General features: G+C 56.3%; 2 protein-coding genes across 2 annotated transcripts in view; one reads left to right on the top strand and one right to left on the bottom strand.

Annotated features, from left to right (window-relative positions):
* GREP1 (glycine rich extracellular protein 1) overlaps positions 1 to 5009 on the bottom strand; it is a 12793-nt gene extending 7784 nt beyond the window's left edge. Inside the window, exons 1-9 of the mRNA XM_045286035.1 lie at positions 4940 to 5009; positions 4760 to 4792; positions 4217 to 4246; positions 2992 to 3024; positions 2502 to 2534; positions 2045 to 2086; positions 1467 to 1496; positions 367 to 396; positions 242 to 274 (exon numbers count right to left, since the gene is read on the bottom strand). Coding sequence (XP_045141970.1) covers positions 242 to 274; positions 367 to 396; positions 1467 to 1496; positions 2045 to 2086; positions 2502 to 2534; positions 2992 to 3024; positions 4217 to 4246; positions 4760 to 4792; positions 4940 to 5009 — 334 coding nt within the window. The remainder of the gene's footprint in view (positions 1 to 241; positions 275 to 366; positions 397 to 1466; positions 1497 to 2044; positions 2087 to 2501; positions 2535 to 2991; positions 3025 to 4216; positions 4247 to 4759; positions 4793 to 4939) is intronic.
* A 9874-nt stretch (positions 5010 to 14883) lies between these two features.
* PKMYT1 (protein kinase, membrane associated tyrosine/threonine 1) lies at positions 14884 to 24534 on the top strand. The gene is made up of 8 exons (XM_013005523.3): positions 14884 to 14985; positions 19794 to 20161; positions 21716 to 22206; positions 22962 to 23068; positions 23151 to 23323; positions 23400 to 23557; positions 24137 to 24223; positions 24329 to 24534. Exons 1-8 carry the CDS (start codon positions 14973 to 14975, stop codon positions 24438 to 24440), a joined length of 1509 nt encoding a protein of 502 aa, XP_012860977.2. The 5' UTR covers positions 14884 to 14972; the 3' UTR covers positions 24441 to 24534.
* Positions 24535 to 24956: the final 422 nt, after the last annotated feature.

Genomic DNA, 24956 nt, shown 5'->3' with positions numbered 1-24956 from the left:
TTTGAGAAACGATGTACAAATGCGCTTTACACAATTGATGTGTGTATGGATTGGGATAACAGTTGTATGAGCCCCTAATAAAATGTTTAAAAAAAAACATTTTCCTTCTACTTGAGCCCTTGGTATCAGCTCCTCATTTTTCCCCTCCCTCCCTCACCCTTGATCATTTATAAACTTTATTTTTTAAGCTGGGACTTTGGCATTCACAAAGGGAGAAACAGACAGGATGGGTGGGGCTCACCTAGCTTCTGGAGCTTGCCACCCCCTCCGAAGCCTAGGGGAGAGAGGGGAGGAGGGGAGGGGCCGCAGCTCTGAGGCCACCCCCAGCAGCTCTCGTCCAGGTTTCCACCCTTGTCTGGCCCTTACCTGGTCCAAAGCCATTGGGAGCTGCCAGGCCTGTTTGAGGGGGGATAGGGGAAGATTAGAGGCACTGACCAGGTCTCAGGCAATGAGGCTGAGAGCTGGCTGGCCCCTGACTCCGGAATGCTGCCCTGTAGACCCCTGCCCACCCCAGCCCCTTCCTTCCACTAGAGTTGGCTGAACCTTAACAGGGACACTGTGGGCTTGCCCCCCTCCCCCCTTCCTGCCACACACACACACACACACACACACACACACACACACACACACACACACACACACTGAGGGAGGAAGAAGCCTATGCACCAGAGAGACTGTCTCCACCCCCCATCCGAACCACACAGCCTCTCAGTGCCCACCCTGTCCCTCCCCACCCCCAGCTCTCCCACTCCCTCTGATGTCCAAATGTTCATTCTGACTCAAAGCCACCCTGGATGACAGTGGAACTGCCCCACAGGGAGGGGCACTTTGGCTCCTGTCTGGATGAGGGCTCAGCAGGTCACCAGGACTCCCCCCCCCCCTGCAGTTGCTGCTGGGGGTTTGGAACTGCCCACCTTTCAGGGTCAGTGCTTCCCTTAACCATGGTGCCCTTGGGGATGTAACTCAGGTGCCTCCTCTTGACCCACCATTCATGCCCCCACTGAGGGCCCGAGAGAAGAGGCCCTGTCCTTGGAGATAGGGCTTCGAACCCCACAAACCCCAAGGGTGTGTGGCCCACAGCGTATGTAACACCCCAGGCAGACCCTGCCCTTGTCTGGCCTGCCCCACGCTTTCATGGTGTGAGTGTGTGTGTGTGTGTGTGTGTGTGTGTGTGTGTGTCCACCTGCTTGGTGCAGCATGGACCGGCTCAGGGCTCAGGCAGGAAGATGAGGCAGTTTGGCTTGGCAGGTGGCATTTTTGGAAGCCCTCGGGAGCAGTTCTACTCTGTCCTATGGGTTCACTCTGAGTCTGAACCTGTTGGCAGAGTCTGGTTTGTGTTTTGGGGGGGTGGGACAAGGACAGAAGTGGGCTGCTGGGTGTCATGCCCCCTCCCACCAGACCTGGAAAGAGACTGAGCCTGCCTCTCCCTTATCCCTTAGAGCCCCATCTGGCCCAGATGCCCTCACCTGGCTGGGTGCCATCTCCGTTGCCAAAGCCTGGGGAGATGAGGCAGGAAGAGGTAAGGGGCGGGGTAGCCATCAAGGGGACAGGGACAAAAGGACTGGGCGGGGCTCACCTGCCTTCTGAGGCTTCATGCTTCTTCCCATACCTGAGAATGAGATGGGGAGATGGGAGCAGGTGAGGGTGGGGGTGGGCAGGGGCACCTATCTCTGGACGCTGAACCCAAGCTTATTCCCCAGCTGCCACCCAGGCCTGCTAGTCCGCGGCTCTGGAGGGAGGGGTGCAGAAGCTGCGGCGGGGTCAGACTCGGTGGGCCAGCCTCCCTGAGGGGCTCCCCACCCTCAGAACCCCATGCACCAGCAGGACAGAGCTCTCAAGAGCAGGCCCAGGCTGGACCCCAGCAGAGTCGTTAGGGGCCTGTTCCTGGGGGGCAGGGAGCAGGGAGACAGGGTGAGGCGGTCCCTGGCTCCCATGACTTCTGGGGTCCCACTGCCCCTCCCAAAGGTGGACGCTGATCCCAGCCAGCCCCGCTTCCTAAGAATGGGGTCAGGACCCTGATCATGCTTGCTTTGCTCCCTCTCACCTGTCAGGGCTCCTGCTCCCAGACCGGTACTGCTCCTGGATGCTGGGGAGACAGAGAAGGGCCTCAGCCATGGGGTGAGCAGGCTGGGGGAACGAGTGGTAGGGAGCCTGGCTAGAAATGGGCAGGGCCAGGGCCAAGGTGGGCAGGCTGAGTTCTCTGCTCACTGACTACTGAGGTCTCACCAGCCACCTCCCAGGCCTGTGGGGAGAGACACACAGAAGCTGGATGCCCCGACCTTCTCCATAGGACCCACTCTCCCTTCCTGGTTCCCTGAGCCTCAAAGTCCTGCCCCAAATGTATGTACCTGGGTGGGCTCCTGCCTTGGGGAAGGAAGGTCCCCAGCACCCAGCCCAGGCCCTTGCCAGGGAAGCAAGGACAGGCACAGGGCAGGAGCTTCCAGCTGAGACAGACAGATGGAGAGGGGCCAGGCAGGGGGCAGGTATGGGGTGAGACTCACCTGGTTTCTGGGCCTCCACACCCCCTCCAAAACCTGGGAGAGAGAAGGGCAGGTGAGGGGGCTCCAGAGCCCCGCCCACACAAGCTCTTTGCTTTCTGGCCATTCTGAGGGTGGGGGTGAGGATGGTTGGGGTCCCAGCTGAGGTGGAGGTGAAGTAGCGGGGTTCCAAGTTCCCCTGTCAGGCTCGGGGACAGGCACACTCTCACATGAGCACCTGGACACATGGGTCTCCAATACAGACCCATCACCCCGCCCCCCTCCCGCCCGCCGCCCCCCCGACCAGGGTGTAAGAGCCCCTCCCTCTGCCCATCCCCACAGCACTTCACCAGGCTAGACAACCACACCTGGGAAGGCCCAGATCCCAGCCTGTTCCAGAAGCCTGGGGAAACAGAGCAGGGTTGGGGAGGGGGGTGCCAGATGGGAATGGGGGGGCGTAGTACACTGAGAAGGAGAGGAGCAGACAGGGGGTGGGTAGGGGAAAGCTGCTTACCTGGCTTTTGGGGTTTCAGACCTCCTCCAGTACCTGAGAAAGATAGGGAGCAGGCAAATGGGGGGGGAATCTCAGGGCTGCTCCCCAGCCCCTCCACGACACACTCGCACATGCACATACACACTCACACACACACATGCGCACACAAACACGCATACACGCTCACACACACATGCTCACACACTTGCACATCCATACAAACATGCATGCACATGCTCACATGCACACGCTCTCACACCAGCACACACACACACACACACACACACACAGGTCCTGCCTGTACCTGCTCTGAAGCCATTCTGAGCTGGGAAGCCTGTGGGGAGAAGGAGGAGTGAGCAGGAAGTTTGGGGACTCCGTTGAAGTGAGTTTGCACGTCTCTTGGCCCCACCTCTCATCTCTCAGGTGGGCTTCCTGCTGCCCCTCTCCCCAACCCTGTCCCCCACATCCCCACCCTGCCATGGGGCCTGGGAGGAGGGAGAGAAGCCACCCTGCACACAGAGGCCCTTTGGGGCCATCCCTTTGATCAGGCTGTGTTCCCAGCTGGGGGTTGAATCCTGGGGAGATGGGGGCAGAAGGGGGTCAGAGAAAGTGTGGCAGAGAGAGAGAAGGGGGCCAGGGCAGGGCTCACCCCGCTTCTGAGCTTGAATGCCCCCTCCCACACCTTCGAGAGACACAGGAGATGAGGGACCCTGTGCCCCCTTCCTGGCCCAGACCCATGCAGAGCCTTGGGGATTCTGGGGCTTTCAGCTCGTCACCCCACCCCCTGCATGTGGCCGCTCCCACGTGGGGTCGGAAAGACTTGGGAAGATCACCTGGGGAAGATGACTGACAGAACTCACTCAGTGGGCAGGATGGGGGAGGGGAGGAAGGGCCATGCAGCCGGCACCTAGGGGCTGGGACCTGGGCTGCAGGTGGGCCCTCCACTTGGGTAGGTGAGAGTGCTCCAAGCAGGGTTCCCTGCTCATCTCTAAGATGACTGCCTCCCTCCCACCTCCCAAGGCTGCCCTGGGCCCCCCAACCCCTCATCCTTCTAGGAGAACCACAGGGGATCCCTGCTCCTCCCAAGCCCTGCCCCTCCCACTCCCTCTTTCCAGGGACTCCTCTTACCTGCTCCCAGGCCATTGGGGGTACTGTAGCCTGTGTGTGTGTGAGGGGTGTGAGAAACTGAGGTTGGGTGACAGGCGTGTCCCCAGTTGGGAGGTGCCTGTCCCCTCACCCAGTTTACCTGGTCCGTAGCCATTTGGGTACCCCGAGCCTGTGGGATGGGGGGAGGGGCAGACTCAGTGGGGGCACAGAGAGCTTCTCTGGACCGCAGGACAGGAGTGGTGCCCCCTCAGGGCTGAAGGGGATGGCAGCCGGAGGACAGGGGCAGCTGAGACAGGGGCCTTGGATCTGGAGGGCAGTCTTCACCCAGAAGTCTCATCCTCCTGTCCCCTCACCCCCAACCCTTCTCTTCTTCAGCTTAGATCGGGGCTCAGGGGGACTCCCGCCGCCCACTTGGGGACCCACAGGTCTCTGGAGTTAAAGACCCCAAATGACAATCAGCATCGAATTCTCGAAGCCCGCCATGTCACCTCCCCTAGGGAGGGCTCCCCGTGGTCCCCACACTGCACTGACAGAGAGGGACAGGTGCTCTCTGAGGCCCACACCAGGCATCTGGAGCTGTGGACATTGGGCTGTCCTTGACAGGCATCCTGCACTCCTGTCCTTGCCTAGAGTGGAGCCCGATGTGGGCAAAGCCATACCCCAGGACCCAGGGTGGACTTACCTTTCCCCAGGGCGGCAGCTGAGCGGGGCAGCCCTAGGGAAGTAAGGGTATTCTGAGTCACTGAGGGGCCAAAGAGCCCAGAGACTGAGTCATTAGCCCCCAAGACCCAGAACCACCCTTCTGTGCTGCTCAGACTTCCCCCTCACCCTCTCCCTGGACCCCCGCTTGCCGCCCCCGCACCTCCTTGCAGGCTCTGGGCAGCCAGGTGGAGCACGAGCAGAGCCACGGAGAAGGCGCGGCGACTACCCATGGCGAAGGGGTGGGACAGCTCTGCGCTCCTGTCCCTTTAAAGAGCCCAGAGGGTGGGGTCCTGACTCAGACCCCCGCTGGGAGTAGCAGAGGCTCTGTCTGCAGACCCCAGTGTCCACCCCTCCCCTGGACACCAGTCCCAGCCCCACCTGGCCTCGGACAGGCGCTGGCAGCCAGGACAGTCCCCTGCCCAGCCCCCAGGGCGCCTCCGCGCTGTCAACACCTTGATGCTGGCGCCGCTCTGGAGGGCTCAAGTGTTCCCCCCAGCAGCTGGTGAGGGGAGCTGGCATCCCAGCCCAGCCCAAACGCAGCTGGGGAGAGGGTAGCAGCCAGGACCAGTGGGTTGGGGGACATGCCAGGAGCCAGGCAGAGTTACAGTGTTGCCCAGAGAGCCTGTGAAGGGGCAGACGGCCGCGGAATGATACAGAAGGTGGGGCGCGTGGTTACAGTATATCCATCAGCCGCCTTAGGATTCCAGCTATTCCTCAAGCCCCAACAGGCCGCACAGCAAACAGGCTCCCTGGGCCTCCAGCCCTGAGCCCCACACCCTCAGCGTCCCATGGGCGGGGCAGGGGCATACACACAGGGACTATCACCCACCTCAGCCTGTCCTCACCAATTCTCCACCATCTACCCCACTCCAGGCAGCCTACGGGGGTCTGAGTCTGGGGGGTGAGGCCTTATGGGCTCAGGCCTGTCTGAACTGACTGGGGAGGAGACCCAGGTGTCTAGGAGCCATGGCCAGTCCCCCGGGGGTCTTGAGGGGTTGTTGGGCAGGAGAGGTAAGCCTGGGGAGTTTGGGGAGCTGGGCTGGAGCCCTGCTGTCACATTCTGGAGCCTGGGGACCCCACTGAGCTGGCTGGGGTGGCAGTGACTCAGCCCCCCAGTGCTGGATTCAAGTGGGCCCACACCCAGTCTGTCTGCTGGCCTGCCCCCTGCCAGTCAGCCCCTCCCAGCTCCTCTGGCTGAAAGCCTAGCCTGCCTAGCCAGGCAGCCAGGCAGGGTAGGGGCTTGGATGGAGCAGGGCCTATAGGGCAGTCTGTGAGCCCACCACCCTACAGGCCCACCGCCTACAGGCCCCCTGAGACACCCCTCAACCTCCAGCACCAGGAGAGAACTGTGCCTCCACCTGTGGCTGCTCCCTCTCCCTTCCATTCAGGGCACACACATCCACACACCTGGGGTGCTCATCTCCCGCCACCGCCACCCTCCAACCCAGCTTTGCACAAGACATCTCAGTCCAGCTCTAGGATGGACCCCCAGGTACCCACCTGGCAGCTCTGTCCCACCTTGACCTGGCTCTGGGGACCTCTTGTCCCAACTACCCCATGGGAGAGCCTGGTCCCTGTGGAGTAAGGCTGGGTGGCCTAGAGGTTAGCAGGACAGGCGCTGGGCTCAGGGAAGCTCCTGTCCCCTCTGTGCCACCACTTCTGGCTGAGGACACTGGAACCTTCTCTAAGGTGAGGGGGACAACCCTGGAGGCTGGGCCATCGGTTTCAGCTCCCCGTCCACCCCCTTCCCCGAAACACGTGTAACTCTCCTTACTGCAAGCTTCGCCGTAAAGTGAGGATTGCAATGAGGAGAGTCGGGTGTACTTTGGGGTTTTCCAGGGCATAGACACATGTGCGTCAAACCCCACCATCTACTCCGAAGGAAAAAGATGAGGCCGTCTGCTCCCCTAAAGATCGACAGCCTCAGAAACCCACAGGGGGCAGTTCTAGTGGTCACTATGAGTCGGAACTGACTAGTCTGGCCATGCGTTTTCTTTTGGTTTTCAAGAAAAGCAATGCTTATCTAGTTCCATCATCGTTTTTTGTTTGGTTTTGTTTTTACTTCTTCCTTACCAAATCGGATGTCCTTTATTTACTTTATTGTGATTATTAATGTTTTCATTGGCATAACATTCACACATTGTACAATTCAGTAGCTCGGTCACAGCAAGAAGAGTTGTACAATCACCACAATCAATTTTCAGACATCTTCTTCGTTCTTTTTTTTAAATCATTTTATTGGGGGCTCGTACAATTCTTATCACAATTTGCTTTGTTCTTATACTCAACATCATTAGCTTTTATACCATCCTGAGTACCCTCCTGTCATTGAAGCGAGACAGGTACTGTACAGTAACACCAGTGACCTTGCATGGATTCCGGCGCACAGACTGTACAGTAACACCAGTGACCTTGCATGGATTCCGGCGCACAGACCCTCTGGGCAGGGTTTCCCAAGCTGTCTATCTTCACGGGAGCAAAAGCCTCATCTTCCCACCAAGGAGCAGCACTGGTGGGTTTGATCCTCCAACCTGATAGTTGGGCCAGTGCCTAACCCAAAGCACCACCAGGGTTCCTACGTGTGCAAGAGCATGATGAAGCAAGTTTGGCATTCTGCGAGGACCACCAAATGGAACACAGAGACAGGAACTGAGTACCCAGCCCCAGCCCCCCTGCTGTGGAGACCAGGGGGACACACAGCAGCCCTGACCCTCCAGGACGGAGAACTGCTCCCGTAGGCTTCTTTAAAGGAGCACTGGTGGCATCGTGGTTACATAGCGGGCTGCTACCACAAGGTCAGCAGTTTGAAATTATCAGCTGGCTCTGTAGGATAAAGAGGAGGCTTCCTACTTACTCCCTTACAGGGGTCCTCGAATTGTGGCCCACAGGCCACATGCGGCCTGCCGAGGACAGTTATCCGGCCAGCCGGGTGTTTTTGCCCCGTTTTGTTATTTACTTCAAAATAAGATATGTGCAGTGTGCATAGGAATTTGTTTGTAGTTTTTTTTTAAACTATAGTCCGCCCTCCAACGGGTCTGAAGGACAGTGAACTGGCCCCCTGTTTAAAAAGTTTGAGGACCCCAAGGAACTATATGTGACCGCCTCCCTGGGGGACAGACAACCGAAAAGTTGGGTGAAGGGAGACGTCGGACAGGGCAAGATATGACAAAATACCCATTTATAAACTATCAAGGGCTCATGAAGGAGGGGGGATCGGGGAGGGAGGGGGAAAATGAGGACCTAATGCTGGGGGTTTGGGTGGAGAGGAAATGGTTTGAGAATGATGTACAAATGTGCTTTACACAATTGATGTGTGTATGGATTGCGATAACAGTTGTATGAGCCCCTAATAAAATGATTTAAAAAAAAAAAGTGAAATAGGTAAAACAAACCAAAAAAAAGTTTGAGGACGCCTGCTTTAAAGAGTTACAGTTGTGGGAAGTTCACAGGGACAGTTCCAGCCGGTCCTATTGGGTCGCTATGAGTCAAAATGGACACCACGTCAGGGAGCTCATTTTGCTTTTGTGCCATGACATGCGGTGTCTGTTCAGTGCACTGAGCTGAACTGCAATAAAAGGAGGAATGGCAGAGATGCCAGGGTGAGGCGCTTTGGATCCCCGTTTACAGAAAGGGAAACAGAGGCACAGAGAAGGGGAGTGACATGGCCTCTTAAAGCTAGAATTTAACCCAGGGAGTCTGAGGGATGCCACACTGTTGACTCTCTGCTCTGTTCTACAAGTGTTTGCTGGGCTGGCAGCAGCCAAGGGGCCCGAGAGACGGGATCCCTGACTGCCCGCCCCACCCGCCTGGGCCTGGAGGTGTCTCTTCCAGACCTTGGATGGCCAGGGGCCCCCTATGCCAACCCAGAAATATAGTCATACTCAACTCAGCCTGCAGGGCGCCAGGGAAGCTTGGCCCGGGAGGTGGTGGCAGGAGACCAGGAGGGGCCAGCTGGGAGGTATAGGCTGGGTGCCCACTTGGCCGCCACCACAGGGAATGCTGGTACCCACTGTCACCACCTGGGTGTAGAGTGCTGGTATGGCCAATGGGAAACGGCAGCCAGCTCAGGGCCCCTGGCCAGATACAGATTGCTCAGGACCAGGGCTGGACTGGTGCCCTGGCCTCTGCAAGGACACCCCTCCCACCCCCCACATGGCTGTCCCCTCCATGCCAAAGAGGGAGGCAGGGTCGGCTGAGGGCACACAGACTGCCCAGGGCTGGGAGAGCCCATGCTACAGTCCTGGCCTGAGCCATGCCTTGCTCCCAGGTGTCCCCTCCTTACAGAGAGGCCATGTGGAGGGGTCAGGGTCAGGGGGCCCAGCACAAGGTGATAGCAGGGGTCTTGGAGGTACAAGGGTGCAGGTATGTGTGCTGCGTGCTGCCTAAAATGGCCCTGCCTGTGACCAGGGCAGAGGTTCCAGCTGGCTGCTTGACACCTGTGAAGCTGGAGGGGTGGCCAGGTGCCCACTGAGCTGGAGGCTCCTCACTAAGGGTTTGGGGGCCTCTGAACCCCGGTCCTGGTGCCACCTGTTCTAGAATGCCTTGCCGGGCACCCCCAGGCCCGCTCACTTGTTCACTTGATTTTCCTGCTTACCAGCCTGTGAAACCTTATGGAATTGTGACTCTTGGCCTGCCTCCAGGACTGTGATTCCGATGCAAATGTCCAGTACGGCAGACACCCCCAAAGCCAGCACCCCATGACTCTGGTCCCTAGGTGGGCACCCGTACCCCAACACCCTCTCTCCCTATTGGGTCACTGCGTTCCCGCTTGGCGTCATTGCCTTGTCTTTCTTAAGTTATGGTTCTCAGTGTGTAACTTCCTCATTTACCTAGAGTGTAAGCAGCTTCCCCAAGTGGCTGTGCCCTCAGATACTCAGCCAGAGAGCTCCGCGTGCTGTTTCAGCGACAGGACACACGGGGGCGCTCGCCGACTCGTCGCTCGGCTTCTGGGTTCTGTCCCCAGGAGAGTGAGTCCCTGGAGAACCTGTCCGGATTGCGGTGGAGGGGCTTCCTCTAGGACCATGCTAGGCGCTTTGGCGAAGAACCTTATAGGCCTAGGGTAGGGGTGGTGGTGCCACAGCTCCCTCCTTCAGCGCCTTTGAAAACACTACACAAATAAGGGGAATTACTGTAATATTGGTGGGGGTGTGGCGAGGCGCTGATGGCACAGTGGGGTATGCATTGGGCTGCTAACTGCAAGGTCAGCGGTTTGAAAGCGCCAGCCGCTCCATGGGAGAAAGATGAGGCTTTCTACTCCAGTAAAGAGTTACAGTCTCTGAAACCCACAGGGGCAGTTTTACCCTGTCCTAGAGGCTTGCTATGAGGCTATGAGTGGGAATAGACTTGATGGTGGTGAGTTTGCTTGGTTGGTTTGATACTATTATTATTATAGGAGTCCTAGTGGTGTAGGGGGTTAAGCATTGGGCTGCGATCCACAAGGTCAGCAGTTCGAACCTATCAACTGCTCTGTGGGAGGAAAAAAGATGTGTCTTTCTGCCCTCAGGACAATTCACCATCTCAGAAAGTCTAAGGAACAGTTCTACTCTGTCCTGTGGGGTGGCAGGGAGCCCTGGTGGCATAGTGGGTTATGTGGTAGACTGCTAACTACAAGGTCAGCAGTTTGAAACCACCAGGTGATTCACAGGAGAAGAATGAGGCTTTCTACTCCTGAACGAGCAGTTCTACCCTGCCCTCTAGGTTCATGGTGACTCAGAATTGACTTGACTGCTGTGAGTTTCTCTGAGTCGGAATCTACTGGATGGCCCTGGGTGTGGTTTTGGTTTTACTGCAATTAAACAAGGAGTAAACCCCCACTGCGGAGAACAACAGGGGGTCTACTCCTGTAAAGAGTGACAGTCTTGGAAACCCACAGGGGCAGTTCTACCCGGTCCTGTAGTATCCCTATGAGTCAGCACTGATTCCATGACAGAGGGGGAAACCCCTACTATGTGCCATCTCGTATCAAGTACTTTCTCTCTCTCTTTTTGTACTTTCTCATTTAAGGCTCACAACTGAAGAGGGGGGAGGGATTGTTATGCCCATTTAAAAAATGTGGAAATGGGCTCAGAGACATGAAGCAACTTGCCCAAGATCACACAGCTCTAAGTAGCAGAGCAGGGTGGGAGTCCCCCAGGTCTGGGACCCAACAGCCCACCTCCTTCACCTGTTAAATCTTGTCTTATAACCCTTCCCGGAGTGGGCACCTTTCCATGGGAAGCCTATTTTGGAATTCAAAAAGAACTATTTTTGTTTTTTAAATCGCTGTGAATTGGTCTCCCAAGAATAGGCAGCTGGCCTGAGTCCTGGGCTCCTGGGACTGTGGTTGCAGAGGTGGCCCTGCACAGCAGGCCTTCTGGGGACAAGTCTGGTGGCTCCAACCAGGGACCAGCCTGAGTCACAGGGGTTGTGGCTGCCAGATATGCTAATACAATGGTTGTGTGTATGTGTGTGTACGTTTCAACCTGGCCATTGGGTTTAACCCAGCCGGCCTTCCCCCAGTACTGGTCCATGCCTGAGGATGCAAGCACTGGATGGGCCAGGAGCCCAGCAGATTGTTTTGGGGAACGGCAGTTTCAACGGAGACAGCAGGAATCTAGAGGAAAATAGCTCATTTGTTCTTGTTGGGGCAAATCACTTACCTTCACAAACTCAATTCACTGCCACAGAACCAATTCTGACCCACAGCAACTTTACAGGACAGAGCACAACTGCCCCTGTGGGTTTCCGAGGTGGTAACTCTTTACAAGATTAGAAAACCCCGTTTTTTACCCACAGAGCCACTAGTAGTTTTGATCTGCAGACCTTGCAGTTAGCAGCCCATTTCTTAACCACTATGCCACCAGGGCTCCTTGTAAAATATATGGAATGCTTCAGGAATTTGCTTGTCATCCTTGTGCAGCATACACAGTGCTGTCCTTGACAGCACCTACACTGAGATTGGAACGACACCTTCTCTAGGCCTTTCTTTTCCCAACTGTGAAATGGGGGCAAAGAAGCACCCATTGGGTTGGTGGGGATCAGCTAATACCTATAAATACAAATGGCTTCAAGGAAATAGAATGGGATTTTTTTTCCCATTAAGTTTTTTGAAGCCTCTGCCCCATACCAGGAAAATAAAATGATTTTCATGAACATATGAGGATGTCAAAAAGTACTGCTAAAAAAGAAAAAAAATCACAAAAACCTTAAAAGTATCAAAACATGCAGCTATTTTCTCTCTATGCATCCTTCCCCTAAGACCGGACATGCTGAAGTTGGTGTTTGCAACACTCTAGCCCCTCTCCAAAATACTCTGTGCTCTTTATTTGCACCCGATAAGAATGGCAGTTTGGGCATCATCTTCATCTTCCTTTTCAATGTTGTCTGCGTTTGGGAAACAAAAAGGAGTCAGAAAGGGCCAGATCAGGCCTCTAGGGTGGATTAAACCTTGTCTTATAACCCTTCCCTGAGCGGGCACCTGTTCATGGGAAGCCTGCTTTAGAATTCAAAAAGAACTATTTTGATTTTTAAATCGCTGTGAATTGGTCTCCCAAGAATAGGCAGCTGGCCTGAGTCCAGGGCTCCTGGGGCTGTGGCTGCAGAGGTGGCCCTGCACAGCTGGAGATGGATCTACTTTGCTTGGCAGGAGGTTTCCCAATGCAATCATCATTAGTACTTTAAACAGTTTTATTGGGAAGATAATCCACATATCATACAACAGTTCAGTCACATCAAGAATCATACAATAAAGAGAACTGTATGAGCATCGCCACGATTTCAGAACATTTTCTTCTTTCTTGTACTCCTAGTTATTAACTCCCCAACCCCCCCTCCAACCTCCCCTTGTCATACCCCCCAAAAACCATTAATACATTACACTTTCTATAGACTCACCCATCCCGGATTTCGTATATCAAAAGGCACACACAAACCCAAACCAAAGAACCAAAAAAAAAGAAAGTCTAACAACAATAACAAAATAAAGAAAAACCTAGAGTATTAAAAACTAGAAGGTTGAAATGGGTCAGAAGGGAGATCCAGACCCGGTGAGGGGGGGGGGGGCGCCGAGCCCCGAGGGGCTCTCGCTGGCGCCAAGCGCAACCCTCTCCTGGGACAGTGCCAGGTGGGGAGTTTGACTGGGGTGGTACACCTGTCAAACGGTAACGCAGGTGTCCTAAGGCGAGCTCAGGGAGGACAGAAACCTCCCGTGGAGCAGAAGGGCAAAAGCTCGCTTGATCTTGATTTTCAGTACGAATACAGACCGTGAAAGCGGGGCCTCATAAAAAAAAAAAAGAATTAAAAAAAAAAAAAGAAGAAGGGAGATCCAGTGATAAGGTGTTAGATTTGAACCTAACTCCATCTGCCCTAATCCACTTCCCAGGACACTAATAAGGCTGTTCACATCCCTGGTCTATGTTCAGAGGGGATCCACCTGTACTTTCTTCTTCATTATTTTTGTTTTGTTGTTTTGTAAACTGATAGAACTTTTAAATGGATGGAAAGGAGGCTAACCCAATTCTTGTATTACAGCCTGGCTGCCCTTGGAGACTGATTGAGGGGGTGAACTCCTCACTGACCCTTTTCTCACAACGCAACTTTCCATTTCCTTAAAACTCGTCTCCATTAGCCCATGTGGTTGTCCAGTGTCCTTTGAGAAGGCCGATTAAGATGACCCTTTGGAATCCCCACAAACGGTCGCCATAATCTTCTGGGCTGTTCTCTCTGCCTGGCATGGAACTGACTCAGCAGGTGCGCTTGGAAGCCACTGCTTTGGTCTAACCTTTTGGCATTCAGACCCTCAAGGGGCCCTGAGGACATGCTAAGCCCTTTAAGGGGATCATCCCATCCGAAGCTCCAGCTTTCTGGAGGCGGGGAAATTAGGGGGAAGGGAGGCTGGTCTGGTCCTTAACTTCCTTTACACCAGCGACTAGACTAATCCGCCGGTTAGCAAACCCTTCTACCCGCCATGGCTGGGCCAAGGTCATTGGGCCCGGAAGAGGTCAAACAGGGTTTGGGCCTGGGGAGGGCAGCCTTGGAGGTGGCTGGGGCTTGGGGCCAGGCCGTCTGCGGTCAGGTGAGGATGGGCGATCAGGCGCCTGCGGGCAATCGAGAGCTTCCTGGGGAGAGGGGGTTTTTTGGTCCCGAAGCCCGGCGCACAAGGGTCTAGGAGGTTAGCTCCGGGCCGGTGGGAAGGCTCGGCGGGGTTAGCGCGCTCAGGGCACTCCATGCTGCCGGGACTTCCTGTCTTGCTCTAAGTGACCCTCCCCTGGGACCGTGCCTCCGGCGGGCGCACTGCGACGACCGCCTTTGCACCCAACAAGGCTGAGCCCGCCCAGGAGCGCCCCGAATAACCTCTTCGGGCATGACGCTCGGCAGCCCCCGCCGGAGGCGAGCGGCCCGGAAACCTTGCGCCTGCGCAGAGAGCGCGCGCGGCCGCGGAGCGGGCGGGGCGGGGCCGGCGTTGCGCACGCCGGGGCGGGAGGGACGGGGCCATTGCAGGTTAAGCACCTCTGATAGGCTGAGTCGGGAGGGGGCGGTGAAAGCGGAGTTCCTGGGCGGGGCCTCGAGACCGGTTTGGAATTTTTGGCGCGAGCCGGCTCCGCGCGCGTTCACGGGCAGTTCCCCTCCGGAGGGTCCTCCTTCTCCGGTGGCTGGAGCGGCCGACGGCTGACCCCGGCCCACCTCGCCGCCCTGAAGGTGCCAACGGTTCCGCCCGGCCCGGAATCCGGCTCCGCCCACCCGCTCAGGTGAGCTGAGACCCTGCCCAGAGGGCCCCCGCCCGAGCCCCTCCCCGGGCCCTCCTCGCCCCCGGCCCGGCCGTCCGGCCGAGTTAGGGCTCTCTGGCTGACCCCTCACCTGGGAGCCAAACCCCCTCCCCAAGGAAAGCTTCGCCCACCAGCTATCCAGGTGCGCTCTCCCCCTCCCCGCATGACAGTCGCTCTCCCTTGACAACTTGTCTCCTGTCCTCCAGGGTCCCCCCCGTCCCCCGCCCGCGGTGACTCAGCCGTGGCCCTGCCCAAGAGGAACTCACAGTCTAGCGCGGCAGACCGAGGCCAGCAGCTATGCGAGGTCCAGTGAGTGGGTGAGGATCCCCGGAAGCCGCGGACGTCACCCCAACTCGGCCTGGGCTCAGGACCACCCTGGAATCCTTCACCCAGGAGCTTCTGCGACTTCTCCCGTCCCCACCCCTGCCCCGGGGCCGGGCTGGCTGGGCCATGGTGCTAGAAGGTAAGTGATAACTGGGTGGTGGTGGCCCGAGAACTGATTTAAGGTGTAGGCGCCCCAGTGGGATTCTCAGAGATATCCCAGCTGGCCCTGGAGGCTGTAATTCTAACCGCTGCCCAAGGGTGTCCAGCGATCCCCACCTCTCACTGTGAAAAACCCTGGGATAGATTCCTGAGGCGGACGATCTTGTCCTCAGAGGTGTATGGGGTGTGTGGGGTGGTGGATGTGTGGGTCCATGTGTATGGGGGGCAGGGGCGGGAGGAGCCCTTCCTGTGGCTTCCCCAGGCCTGGCCTGCCCTCCCTGTTACAGAAGCCTACTTGCCCCCTGCTGGGTACCGGCCTCCTGGGTTACATTGTGGCCTGGCCAAATGGGATGACTGTGAATGTTCTTGTTTTGTTATTACATTGTAGCAACTTTAACAGCGGGGCTGCTCCAATACGGAAGGAACAGGCAGCTCCATGGGGGCCCACTGAACTTGGGGTGTTCTTACAGTTGGGCCCAGGGCTTTTTCTTTTAACAATGTTGTTCCTGGCTGCCATCAAGTCTGTCCCTGACTCCTAGGAACCTGGAGCGACAGAGTAGAATTATCTCTATAGGGTTTCCTTGGTCGCCACTTCTGTCATCATTAGGGAAGCCTGTCCAACCTCTTAGGTTTGCTGCTAGGCGCTTAACCCTCAGTGCTACCGGAGCACGGCATTTGGAAAGGCTAAAGTACAGGGGGAGCTTCAGAGTTCGTGGAAAACCAAAAGGAAAACAATCAGTGAACTTCTCAACTTTTTAAAAAAATCATTTTATTGGGGGCTCATACAACTCATCACAATCCACCCATCCATCCATCGTGTCAAGCACATTTGTACATTTGTTGCCCTCATCGTTCTCAAAACATTTGTTTTCTACTTGAGTCCTTGGTATCAGCTCATTTTTTTCCCTCCCTCACAAACCCTTGATAATTTATAAATTATTATTTTGTTTTCATGTCTTACACTGTCCAACATCTCCCTTCACCCACTTTTCTATTGTCCATCCCCCAGGGTGGGGTTATATGTAGATCCTTGTGATCAGTTCCCCCTTTCTACCCCACCTTCCTTCTACCCTCCTGGTATCTCCACTCTCACCACAGGTCCTGAGGGGTTTATCTGTCCTGGATTCCCTGTGTTTCCAGTTCTTATCTGTACCAGTGTACATCCTCTGGTCTAGCCAGATTTGTAAGGTAGAATTGGGATCATGATAGTGGGGGGAAGGAAGCATTAAAGAACTAGAGGAAAGCTGTATGTTTCATCATTGCTACACTGCACCCTGCCTGGCTCATCTCCTCCCCAGACCCTTCTATAAGGGGATGTCCAGTTGCCTACAGATGGGGCTTTGGTTCCCACTGAATACTGCCCCTCATTCTCAATGATAAGATTTTTTTTTGTTCTTTGATACCTGATCCCATCGACACCTTGTGATCACACAGGGTAGTGTGCTTCTTCATGTGGGCTTTGTTGCTTCTGAGCTAGATGGCCTCTTGTTTACCTTCAAGCCTTTAAGACCCCAGACACCAAATCTTTTGACAGCCAGGCACCATCAGCTTTCTTCACCACATTTTCTTATGCACCTGCTTTGTCTTCAGCAATCGTGTTGAGAAGGTGAGCATCATGGAATGCTGAACTTCTCATGTTTGAAGTTCCCTCATATTGACCAGGGCCGGCCAGCAGGAGTCCTGGTGGCACAGTGGGTTAAGTGTCTAGCTGGAAACCTTGAGAGCCCAGTGGGTTAAACCTATCAGCTGCTCCTTGGGAGAAAAAAGATGGAACTCTGTCTCCACCTAGTGAAGATGCGTGGGCTAGGAAACCCTTAGGAGCACTTCTACCCTGTTTTATGAATCACTACGCTGTTGCTAAGAGATAAAATTATGATGCTGAGTTTAGAGTATCCTGAGATCAGAACTCCAGACCTACAGAACTATGGGGCCAAGTGTATTTTGGAATTCAGAATATCTCAGATAATGGGTCATATGGTATATATCACATAGACCAACTTCTGTGGGGGTGGGCTAGTACCCCAAAACCAATTACATGCATATTTTGGCCATGAAATGCACAGATATTCACACTGAGATGAAAAAACAGATGAGTCTCGCATGTGGCTCTCCAGTTATCCCAGTGCCATCTATTGAAATGGCCTGGCCATCCTTGTTGAAAAGTCAATTGGCTGAGAATGTGAGGGACTGCTTTCTGGACTTTTGGTTCTTCTTCACTGTGTTGCATGTGTATCTTTGTGCCAGCAGCACACTTGTCTTGGTCACTGTTGCTTTGTTACAAGCTTTGAAATTGGTGTGTGTGTCCCCTCCAACTTTGCTCCTCTCTTTCTAGATCGTTTGGACTGTTCTAGGTCCCTTGGGCTTTTTGTGAAGTTTAGGATCTTTTTAACTCCTGAAAATCTGTAGGTCCAGGTGGACGGACAACACTGTCCTCTCAGCTCAGTGTGTCTTCTGATCCATGAACATGGGATACCTTCCCATTTATTTAGGCCTGCTTTACTTAAAGAAGCCGAGAGGAGAAAGGACAGTGAGGGTGTGCTTACAGAGTTTGTCACCCTCTGATGTAACCTTTCTGGTTCTCTTTATCACTTATGTGGATCCGAGGGACCATCCAGGGCCATTTACTTAGCTCTCCTCTGCTCTCACACACCTCCCTTTACTGTTTGCAAACCTACTACATTGCTGTAAAAGCCCCACGTACTACTTTACAGACCTATTATTTTACACAAATGTTTTCTAAGTCAATAGAGGGTCCTGGGAGAAAGACTGGGCTTTCTACTCCCATAAAGAGTTACAGCCTTGGAAACCCACAGGGGCAGTTCTACCCATCCCAGAGTTGGAACTGACTTAATGGCAATGAGTTTTTGTTTTTTCCCCCAAATCACAAGAAATACACATATCCTCTTTCACCTTTGCTACAGCTCCTTGCCGGTTTTTCCTTGCGCCCCACTCCTTTGGGCTATGTCGTCCTACTGTTTTCTGGCCCCCACGATTGATGAGGAAGAGTCAGCCATTGAACTTGTGGGGAGGCGGCTCTCCCAAGTGACCAGCCTTTTTGCTCTTGCTACTTTCAAGATTGTCTCCTTGTTTTAAGTGGTCAGCACCCTTACTGTGGTGAGCCTACCCGTGGCTCTTGTTTTCACTGGGCCTGGAGTTTGTGAGCTGCTTGGATGTGTTACTGTGGCTATTTGCCCTGGAGCCCATGCCAGCTCATGACCACCCTTGTGTGCAGAGTGGAACTGCTCCCCAGGGTGCTCAAGGCTCTGACCTTTTGGAAGGAGATCACCAGGCCTTCCTCCCATGGGTTTTAACTCATCAACCTTACAGTTAGTATATCCCAAGGCTTAGCCAGTTGTACCATCCAGTAACAGGCTGGATGATTTGGGGAGTGAAGAGGTGTGTGTGTGTGTGTGTGTGTGTGTGTGTGTGTGTGTGTGTGTGTGTACACGCCATCCTGGGCAAGTGCACCAGGTTCCCTGGATGATTTGGGGAGTGAAGAGGTGTGTGTGTGTGTGTGTGTGTGTGTGTGTGCACGCCATCCTGGGCAAGTGCACCAGGTTCCCTGGATGAGAGGGTTTTTTCAGACCAGGTCCTCCTGGGCTACTTCTGTACCTGCTCAGACCCAGTTGTTGGGCTCCACTCATTACCAACTGGACACAGCTGTTCTTTTCAGCACTCCACGGAGAGGTCCAATTACAGTTGGGCTCCTTTGCGAGGGCAGCTCATCAGGTCAGTGTTTGAGGCTTTTTTTTTTTTTTTAAGGTGAATTAATTAATGTGTTCTTAACATAACAGTTCCGCCAACTTACAGTGCACAGATGCACTTCACTGGGCTGGCCAGTGCTGTGTGGGCTACCGTTTGGGATTTGGAGTTTGTTTGTCCTATGAGTTTAAAAAAAGGGAGTCAGGTTTACAGGCAATCCGAGCGTTGCTTCTTCATAGAAACGATTGGATTGCGGGTCCGAGTTAATATTTCCTGCTGACGAGATTTGACTAAACTTAGGCAGCGGCTCACAGTGGATGAGCAGTTCACCTCTCCACGAGGTGGGGCAGGTCTCACTATCTCGAACGTTTTCATCATGTTTGCAGACACTTCATAGCCTACCAAAAACCACTACCCCAAACCCACTGCCTCCACAAGGAGGGTTTAGACTCAGAGCGACCCTACGATAGGGTTTCCGAGGCTGTCAGTCTGCAGGGCAGACAGCCTCTTCTTTTGCCCATGGAGTGGCTCTGGGTTTGAACCACCGACCTTGCAGTTAGCAGTCCAGCACTTGCTGTGGTGGCCCGGGCTACCATAGACTACCAAACCAAACTCACTGTCATTGAATCAATTCTGACTCAGAGTGACCCGATCGGGTCACACTGCCCCTGTGGGCTTCTGGGGCTATCACTTTTTATGGGAGTAGAAAGTCTCATCTTTCTCCCTCTGAGTGGCTGATGATTTCAAACTGCTGACCTTGCGATTCGCATTGCATTGCGTGACCCACTCCACCACCAGGGTGACCACAGACCACAGTCTCTGGTAAAGGTAACTTCACGCACTGGGGAACCAAAAGACAAGTGTGGGACTCGCTTGCGTTGGACTGGGGACACAGTGGCAGTGTGCCTGAGCTCAGCCTCTGCTCCCAAACCCGGGGCCTTTCTTGAGCACAGGTGTGTATGTACCTGAAGTGCTGCTTTTTCCTGGTCAGTGCTCCCCACAAGACCGCTTGTGCTGGGATATGGTGCTGTTTGCGTGGACACCTTGTCGTGCGTGCGTTCAGCCTCTGCTCTCTGCCCCTTACAGGGCCTCCCACGCCAGCCATGCCCGTGCCAGCGGAGGGCACCCCGCCACCCCTCAGTGGTACCCCGGCCCCAGTTCCTGCCTACTTCCGCCATGCAGAACCTGGCTTCTCCCTCAAGAGGCCCCGTCGGCTCAGTCGGAGCCTCCCACCCCGGCCCCCAGCCAAGGGCAGCCTCCCCATCAGCCGCCTCTTCCCCTCGAGGACACCGGGCTGGCATCAGCCCCGGCCCTGTGGTGTGTCCTTTCGGGGCAAGGCCTCCGAGACCCTGAAGAGCCCCCGCTATGACGCGAGCCGGCCCGAGTCCTTCTTCCAGCAGTGCTTCCAGCAGCTGGGCCACCTGGGCCGAGGCTCCTTCGGGGAGGTCTTCAAGGTGAGTGGGAGGGGCAAGCTGGGCTGCTGTCTCCCTCCCTCCCTGGGGCTGTCTCCTTCCTCCCAGCATCTCCCTGGGACAGATCTCCTGACCCCCTACCCCTCCATCCCCTGGGCGCACACTCTCTCCTTGACCAGAGCCTGTCACACCTCCTCCTCCTCCCTGGAGCCTGCGCTGGGGTTCTTGGCGAGTTCTCAGTGATCCAGCCAGCCCCCTACTGAGCGTGAGTCCCACCCAGCCTACCACCCCACCCTTGAGCTGGCAGGGGCTCGGTCTGCCAGCCTCCTCCCCACTTAAAACTTATTTTCCAGCCGTTTATATTTCCTTTAAGATGTTGATCGGCTTGCCCAAATTCTACATGAATGCAGTGTTGTTGAGAAGTGTACACAACTGACCCACTGAGTCCAGCGAGGCGATGTGGACTCAAAGCACCCCTGGTGGAACTGCCCCTGTGGGTTTCCGAGGCTGTATCTTCACACAAAGCCTCTTCGTGCTCCGCGGAGCGGCCTCGAGTTTCCCTACGCTGGCCTTTCGCTTAGCATCTGTGTGCCCGAACCCCTCCGCCACCAGGGATCCTTTTAACTAAAGCCACTGCTGTAGTTGAGTCAGTTCCAACTCCTGGCGATCCTAGGGGACAGTGAAGAACCACTCCGTGGGGTCATTCCAAGGTGGCAAAACTTGCAGTCACCAATTGCCCCATCTTTCTCCTGGGCTCTGAGGAGAACTTTTAACCCCTGCGCCACCAGCCCTCCCCCCACCCCCTAACACACACACACACACACACACACACACACACACTCAGCCCAGCACTTTCAGCAGCCTCTCTCCGGCCACCGAGCTTTGCAGCAGATGGGGTTGTCCTTGCAGAGGTCTCCCCACTGGTGAACAGAAATGCTTTGTCTTGACGGCAGCCCTGCTCCCACTTCATAGGGTGTCTTCGGGGTCCTGCCTGTGGGTGCTCACGGCCAGTCCCTCTGCTCTTGCCCCCATCCTACAGGCCTGCTGGGGGGTATTGTTGGGTGTCCTGTCGCCGCTACGTTAGGGTCTCTCTAGGGCAGCTGTCACCTCGGCGATCGCTCACTGCCATTGAGCCACTTCTGACTCATAATGACCCTATAGGATGGGTAGCATTGCCCCCATGCGTTTCTGAGACTGTCATTCTTTACGGGTGAAGAACGCCTTCTTTCCACGCCACAGGTGGTTTCAAACTGCCGACCTTGTGGTTAGCAGGCTAGTACGTGTAACTACCACGCTGCACCATGAGATCCATTCTGTTGGGTCCTGTACCACTGCAACCTGCCTCCCGGAGCCCTGTGAAGCAGGGGTTTAAGCATGGCTCTGCTCATTGAGAGGCAGGTAATTGGAGCCCACCAGCTGCCCCGTGAGACAAAGATGAGGCGGTCAGCTTCTGTAAAGACGACAGCCTTGGAAACATACAGGACAGTGCTACTCTGCCCGACAGGGTCGCCGGCAGATGAAACTGACTCCCCCAGACAGACAGTGGTGGTCTCTCTGGCACACCCTTAACCGCACGTGCCCACGCCCTCCTTCCAGGTACGCTCCAAGGAGGATGGCCGGCTGTACGCCATCAAGCGCTCCATGTCGCCATTCCGAGGCCCCAAGGACCGTGCCCGAAAGCTGGCCGAGGTGGGCGGCCACGAGAAGGTGGGGCGGCACCCACGCTGTGTGCATCTGGAGCGCGCCTGGGAGGAGGGCGGCCTGCTGTACCTGCAGACGGAGCTGTGTGGGCCCAGCCTGCAGCAACACTGTGAGGCCCGAGGCGCACGTCTGCCCGAGGCCCAGGTCTGGGCCTACCTGCGCGATACTCTGCTGGCCCTGGCCCACCTGCACGGCCAAGGCCTGGCCCACCTAGACATCAAGCCAGCCAACATCTTCCTGGGGCCCCGGGGCCACTGCAAGCTAGGGGACTTTGGGCTGCTGGTGGAGCTGGGCGAGGCCGGTGGTGACGCCCAGGAGGGGGACCCCCGCTACATGGCCCCTGAGCTGCTACAGGGCTGCTATGGAACAGCGGCCGACATATTCAGGTGAGGGTAGGGCGTGAGGGTGAAGCATGGTCTAAGGTGCCCTCCCAGGGTGGTCAGTAGAGGGAGAGACACCCCCAAGCCAAGAACGCTATGGAGTCCTGTGTCCAGGGCCTGGGAGGGGCTGTCCACCTGAGAGCCTAGGGAGGTTCTCAGTTGGGCCCCACCCTATAGATAACAATACTTTACCAAGAGGGCCCATTGCAGGGAGGGAACTGCCACGACACTCACCTAGGGCCCACAGGTGGCCAGAGAGGTGGCCGGGCTGGTGGCATGCATTGTACATCGTGGCTCTGGGGCCTACTCCCTGCCCGGCCTCCTGACAGCTGCATCTAGTGTTGTTGACAGCAATGGTAGGATCCCTGGGCGTGCAGAGGGTTAAGGCTTGCCTGGTGACTCAAAGGCTGGCCGTTAGCACCCACTTGGCCTGGGAAGCCCTTGGGGCAGTTCGCTTGTCACAGGGCTTGCTGAGTTAGAATCAACCCACTGACCCCCAAGAGCAGCAGCAGCAGTGCTACTAGTTACTGAGGCCTGGTCATGGGCTGGCCTGGTGAGATCCCTCCCCAGGGAGGGGGGAGACACACTGAGATCAATCAGGAACCGTCCCAGAAAGCTGGAAAACTCACCATTACCCCCTCTTCCCTACTTCCCTGGCCTACAGCAGGCTTCCCAGCTCCCTTCCCACCTTCCTCTGGGGCTGGGGTCTGTGTCCCTGGGCCAACCCTGCCCCCCATCCCCTGTCCATGCCCCTTCTCCAGCCTGGGGCTCACCATCCTGGAAGTGGCCTGCCACATGGAGCTGCCTCGCGGCGGGGAGGGCTGGCAGCAGCTGCGCCGGGGCTGCCTGCCCCTCGAGTTCACTGCAGGTGAGTGGGGGCAAGGAGGGGATGCTGCTGCAGGGAGGTTGGCCCCTAGGGGTGTCTGCGACATTCCCTGCTCCATGCCCAGGCCTGTCCTCCGAGCTGCTTGCTGTCCTTACCATCATGTTGGAGCCAGACCCCAGTCTGAGGACCACAGCTGAAGCGCTGCTGGCCCTGCCCATGCTCAGGGAGCCCAGGCCCTGGAGTGCCCTGTGGTGTGTGGCGACTGAGACCCTGAGCCAAGGGTGGGCACTGTGGCAGGTAAGCGGGTGAGCCCTGGGACAGGCTGACCTTCCTTGCCAGGACTCACCCACCACCCTGGCCTTTTCCCCTGCAGGCCCTGCTCACCCTGCTGTGCTGGCTCTGCCACGGGCTGACCCACCCCACCAGATGGCTGCAACCCCCAGGCCCACCGGCCACGCCACCCGGCTCGCCGTCCTGTAGCTTCCCCCTGGACAGCACCCTCTGCAGCACCTGGGGGGACGACAGCTTTGGGTGGGTGAGCTGTAGGGCGGGGGGTGGGGGTGGGCAGGGTAACACAGGTGATGTGGGGTCATGGGCCCCAGTTCGTGTTGCACTGAGCTGCCATGGGGCTTAGCCCACTGCCGAGGCCAGGACAGGTGACTTCATGGCTGGCGCAGCTTCTCACCTAGGGCACCACACCTCGAGCCGACCAGCCACCAGGGTCAAGGTGCGGGGAGGGCTGTGAAGGCCAACTGCGTGCCTGTCGGGGACGGAGGGCACAGTTCTTAGGAGGACTATGTCATTCACCCCTTCCTTATATGGCAATGTCACCCTCACTCCAGGGACACTTTAGGGTGGCTGCGAAGCAGCAGATAAGCTGCACTGACCAAAGGTCAACTTCAAAGCCAGCTCAGCAGAAGGCGTCCTGGAAAGGGAATGAGGTGGCTGCGGAACCTGGGCGGGGTCAAGGGCGCAGAGAGCCTTCAAGCTGCTGCTCCCAGGGATCCATGCGCCTGCTGTCCCTGGCTGAGCTTTGCTGATCTCACTGCCCTGGCCTCCCCACTTTGAGGCCCCACCCCTTGTCACCCTGTCGCTCTCTCCCTCACGCAGGGCCTTGCTCTCGACAGACACCAACCTGGCCAGGACTGCTGGGAGCACCTCCACCCCTAGCAGTAGTCCTCCTGCCCCCCAGAACAGGTATGTGCTGGCAGGAGTCAACCTGGGGCGCCACAGGCCTGCACAGGGGTGCATGGGCATGATTCAGTTTCAGGATGTCATTTCTCTCTCCTCTCCCCCACCTAGGGACTCCCTGGACCTCAGTGACATTGACCCAACTGCTCCTCGTGGATCCTTCCCTGCCTTTGAGCCCCGGAACCTCCTTAGCCTGTTTGAGGACTCCCTGGACCCCACCTGAGCCCTGGGGCCCAGGCTCAGCTTTTAACCTTTTACCCTGCCCCTCCCCAAAGCACCCTTCTATCTGGGTGCCTAATAAAAGGGATTTGAGTCTTGGGAGGACCCTGGCTTGCCTTACTCAGGTGGCAACGCAGCACTTCCTGCCCCTTTTATTGGTGTCTCCCTAAAGGGGAGCCCTGGGCCCGCAGCCTGGAGCTGGGAGAGTCTGGGCATTAGCAGAGCAGGTTTCCTGAGCAGATGCGTCCCTGGTGGGCAGGTAGGCAGCCCTTGGCATACCTGGGCACGGGCCCAGCGCCATGTGCCTTTGCGCTATGCCCTATGCCCACTGCCTGGGAGAGTGAGCGTCTTGATTGGAGAAGGGTAAGTGCTGACTTGGTCCTTGAGTGAAGAGGCCAGTCCTGCTGCCTGCAGCTCCCTACTCTGCCGGCTCTTTGCAGAATGGAGCAGGTCACCGGGAGGGCTGGCATGCAGGAAACAGGCTGTGGTCAGGAAGTAGGCGCCAAGGCTGGGCCAGGGG

Source organism: Echinops telfairi, unplaced genomic scaffold (assembly GCF_000313985.2).
Source record: "Echinops telfairi isolate 266 unplaced genomic scaffold, ASM31398v2 ScPeMD7_5;HRSCAF=22, whole genome shotgun sequence".
Lineage (NCBI taxonomy): Eukaryota > Metazoa > Chordata > Mammalia > Afrosoricida > Tenrecidae > Echinops > Echinops telfairi.
This window is presented reverse-complemented; position numbering and strand designations above follow the sequence as displayed.